The sequence below is a fragment of the Rhinatrema bivittatum genome, chromosome 7 (assembly GCF_901001135.1).
Source record: "Rhinatrema bivittatum chromosome 7, aRhiBiv1.1, whole genome shotgun sequence".
Taxonomy (NCBI): domain Eukaryota; kingdom Metazoa; phylum Chordata; class Amphibia; order Gymnophiona; family Rhinatrematidae; genus Rhinatrema; species Rhinatrema bivittatum.
This window is the reverse complement of record NC_042621.1, coordinates 221,048,170-221,051,609: the sequence shown is the minus strand read 5'-3', so window position 1 is coordinate 221,051,609 and position 3,440 is coordinate 221,048,170. Positions and strand designations below refer to the sequence as shown.

Sequence of the window (3,440 nt, the reverse complement as noted above, 5' to 3'; positions counted from 1 at the left end):
CTGTAGTGCATTTTAGTTGTCAATGACTGAAGGGGAGACAATTCTACTATTGCCAACAAAACCATGAATAAGACTTCTTTGTTTGATTGAACTTGAACCTGCACTGTATACATTCATGGTAGAAAGTGTCCACATTTATTTATGGTACCACTTTTAACAGTAAAATGCTACATGCTCCCCATATTTTCTGCTTGCACATTGTACCCCTCTCAAAAAGTATCAATAGATTTATTTATTTATTTTATTGTTTTTATATACTGACATTCATTGGACAATATCACATCGGTTTACATTATAACCGTAACAACTAGTAGGACTAAGGAGTCTTACTTTGATACATTGTAACATTGCAAAAACATGGTTAACTTAATAAATGAGGTAGGGAGTATAAGTATTTAAAAAGATTTTGTCTACTAACTATTGCATTTGTTCACATGCTACATAGATCTGTCCATGAGATTTGTATGTGTGTGCCTACATACCTACTTTCATACAGATTCCCGGGGAGGGGCATATATTGAGAATGGCCCCTCCTGTCCCATTCATGCTCATTAAATCCTTCCATAGACTAATTCCACATGCAGTCTCTCACACTTTGCTAGCACACTCAGGCACCTCACCAAGCGCATGGTAAGTCTGAACTAGTTTATACTGAACTGCAAATAATCATAGTTTGCAAATATAGTTGTGCAAAAATGAAAAAAATAATCCAGTTACATTTTGGATTGGATCAAAGTTCACAAGATTTGTAAAATGTGATATTTTCCTAGCTAAACAAAGAGAATTTTGTCCTTACTATATATATTATTTCTGCTAATGTCAGATTCATATTTAGTTACACATACATCAAGATTTGCATATTGCATGTTTAGTGAAAGCATCTTGCATGCACAAAATTAACCAAAGCTACAAAATGCAGATTTCTTAAGTAATAGAAATGCTCTTTTGAATGGATTGATATATTATTTTCATAATAAATGTAAACTTTTCTGGTGCCTAATGAAAATGTTTCCATATTTTTCTAAGCATTATATGTTTGTAAGTATATTGACTGCTGTTCATGCTCTCTTTGCATCAGTTAAGTTCTCCCAACTAATGTTTTTTTCTAATGTATTCGGCTATTTGCCAGTAGTGGAGAGGTAAATATGCCATTTTCTGATTTTAGAATGAGTAATGTACTTCCTGTCTTGTAAAAAGTGTATGGGGTAATTTTAAAAGGCACTTGCGAGTATAAAACCTGGTTTTATACAAATAGGTGGCTCGTTGAAAATAGCCCCAGAGGGTATGCAGGTAAAAGGACACACAGGACAGTTTCATGTGTACTTTTACCCACATAAGAAGTGATCCACGGAGCAGAGTTAGGGGCAGGATAGGGATTTAGGTGCAGACTTTTGATTTCCAAAAGTATAGCGTGTAACTCCACGTGCACAGAAGTTACATCTGCTCTCGAGTGGGTCTAACTTTATGTACGCGTGCTGCGCCGGGTTCCCTGCACACCCATGAATTTTCAAAGATTTATGCGCTTATTTCAGCTTGGAAAACAAACTCTGGCTGCTGTCTGCGGGTAGAAAGGATTGTAGCCTGTGCGGGCTGTTTGAAAATTACCCCTTACAAGTCTGACTGTGGGAGAGTTCAGCAAACATTAACTAAATCGGACTAACTGCGATTTTCCAGTCAAATACTGCATATCCTTTAGTCCCAAATGGCTTTGTGCTACTGCCCCTTTCTCCAAATCTCACTATCTGAAACTGATAAATGTTTGTTTCTTTCGCCCCCTTGTTGAAGGTCTTTAGAATGTGAAGAACTCTGCCCTCCCACGCTTGGACAGATTACTAATGCTTGGGTGCTCTTGAATTAAGAAAACCATCAGCAGTTATTGACCCAATAAGATGAGGCTACCCTGTGTCTTGCCCTCGATAATTCTCGTCTGCTGCCTGAGCACTCTTCAGGACGCAGCTGGCAGTAAAGACAAGCAAGCCGGCAGAAAGGGAGAAACTGCACCGTTCGCACGGTCCGGGCAATTGTCAACAAAAGACAAGCATTCATGCGCCTGGCAAATCAGCGGGGAGCTGCTGGTCAGCCTAGCGGTGAGCTGCGTGCAGCACGACAACAGCAGCTACCAGTGCACGTACGAGGGGGAGCCGCAGCGGTGTCCCTCGTACAGCGCCAAAGCCAAGCAGTACTGGAAACAGATCCTCGGGCAAGTCAAGAAGAAGGCAAACGCCTGCGAGACAAAACCGCTCAAGTCTCGCGTCTGTAAAAAGCTGGCCGCCGTGGAGTCGCAGCTAATGCTTGTGCAAGAAGGGGCCGCGGCACCGAAAGCCAGAGGGCAAGGGAAAGAAGCGAAACGGGGCCGCCTGAAGGAGGCGGAGAAGGAGCCCGACGCCACCACATCGAAGGAGAACGTGGGTCACGGGACTGAGAAACGGGGCAAGGCGGGAAAGCGGAAGTCCCACGCTAAGTCCGACCCGGAACCGTCCGGCCCTCCTCCCACTAACTTTTCAACCACTGCCAGGGAAATTAACGATGAGATCTCAGAGTTCAGTGAGGATCTGGCCGACACCTATTGTGCAGAGAAATGGCATTCCCTTTGCTCTTTTTTTGTCAATTTCTGGAACGGCTAAGCCGACTAGGACTGGAATACCAGAGCAGTGTAGTGTATGGTGTAATGTGCAGCTACTCATTTCCTAACGAAAGAAGCAGCTAGCCCAGGAATGCCTTGCAAATTCCTTTGGACTGGTTTAAACCTAACATGACTGACAAATCCTTCCAGAGCTAAAACAAGTATGAACTTGTGTTCAATAGTTACAGTACAATTTCAAACATTTCTTCCGGGAATGATGTTCTGTTGGGGCTAAATCATTAGATGGTTATATTAACCTTCAATAAATCTGCATTTTATTGCCACCTGTATTATCTTCAAATCTTAACATTTTGTGTGGTATTTAATTATCTAATTTTGTCAATGTGATTCAGTTGTGTGGTAGATACAACAATAAAGATAACTTTTAAAATATACTGTACTGCTTCAAGTCATTTTACCATAATGGTGCAAATAACTCAGCTCCCCAAATAGGCACATATTGGCTCATACCTTCCTTTTTCAAACCCATAGTCACAGTCCAAAGCTATAACATGGAACAAATGTAACGGCCAAAGTGATTGGGCACTTCTATAACAAGGTCCATTTCGAATATGACAGAAGCAGCTCCTCCACCTTTCCCTTCATCCTTCCCCTTATGATATGATAACATCTAATTCTGAAATAACAGACACAAAATGCGAGAGAGAGAGCGCACCTCTATAGGGAAGCGATATGTAGATTTTCCATTTAAACCACTGTAAGAGGGGCACTTTAACTCAGGGTGAGGTTTTGGGGGGGGGGGGTCGGGTAGGTTTTGGGAGCAGTTTTACATACACAGTCAGCAATATGAACAGCA

The 3,440-nt window shown here is 41.7% G+C and overlaps 1 protein-coding gene across 1 annotated transcript; it reads left to right on the top strand.

The window, feature by feature from the left end:
* Positions 1 to 571: 571 nt before the first annotated feature.
* FGFBP3 (fibroblast growth factor binding protein 3) lies at positions 572 to 3,016 on the top strand. Its single transcript, XM_029609869.1, has 2 exons — positions 572 to 630; positions 1,786 to 3,016. Exon 2 carries the CDS (start codon positions 1,890 to 1,892, stop codon positions 2,622 to 2,624), a length of 735 nt encoding a protein of 244 aa, XP_029465729.1. The 5' UTR covers positions 572 to 630; positions 1,786 to 1,889; the 3' UTR covers positions 2,625 to 3,016.
* Positions 3,017 to 3,440: the final 424 nt, after the last annotated feature.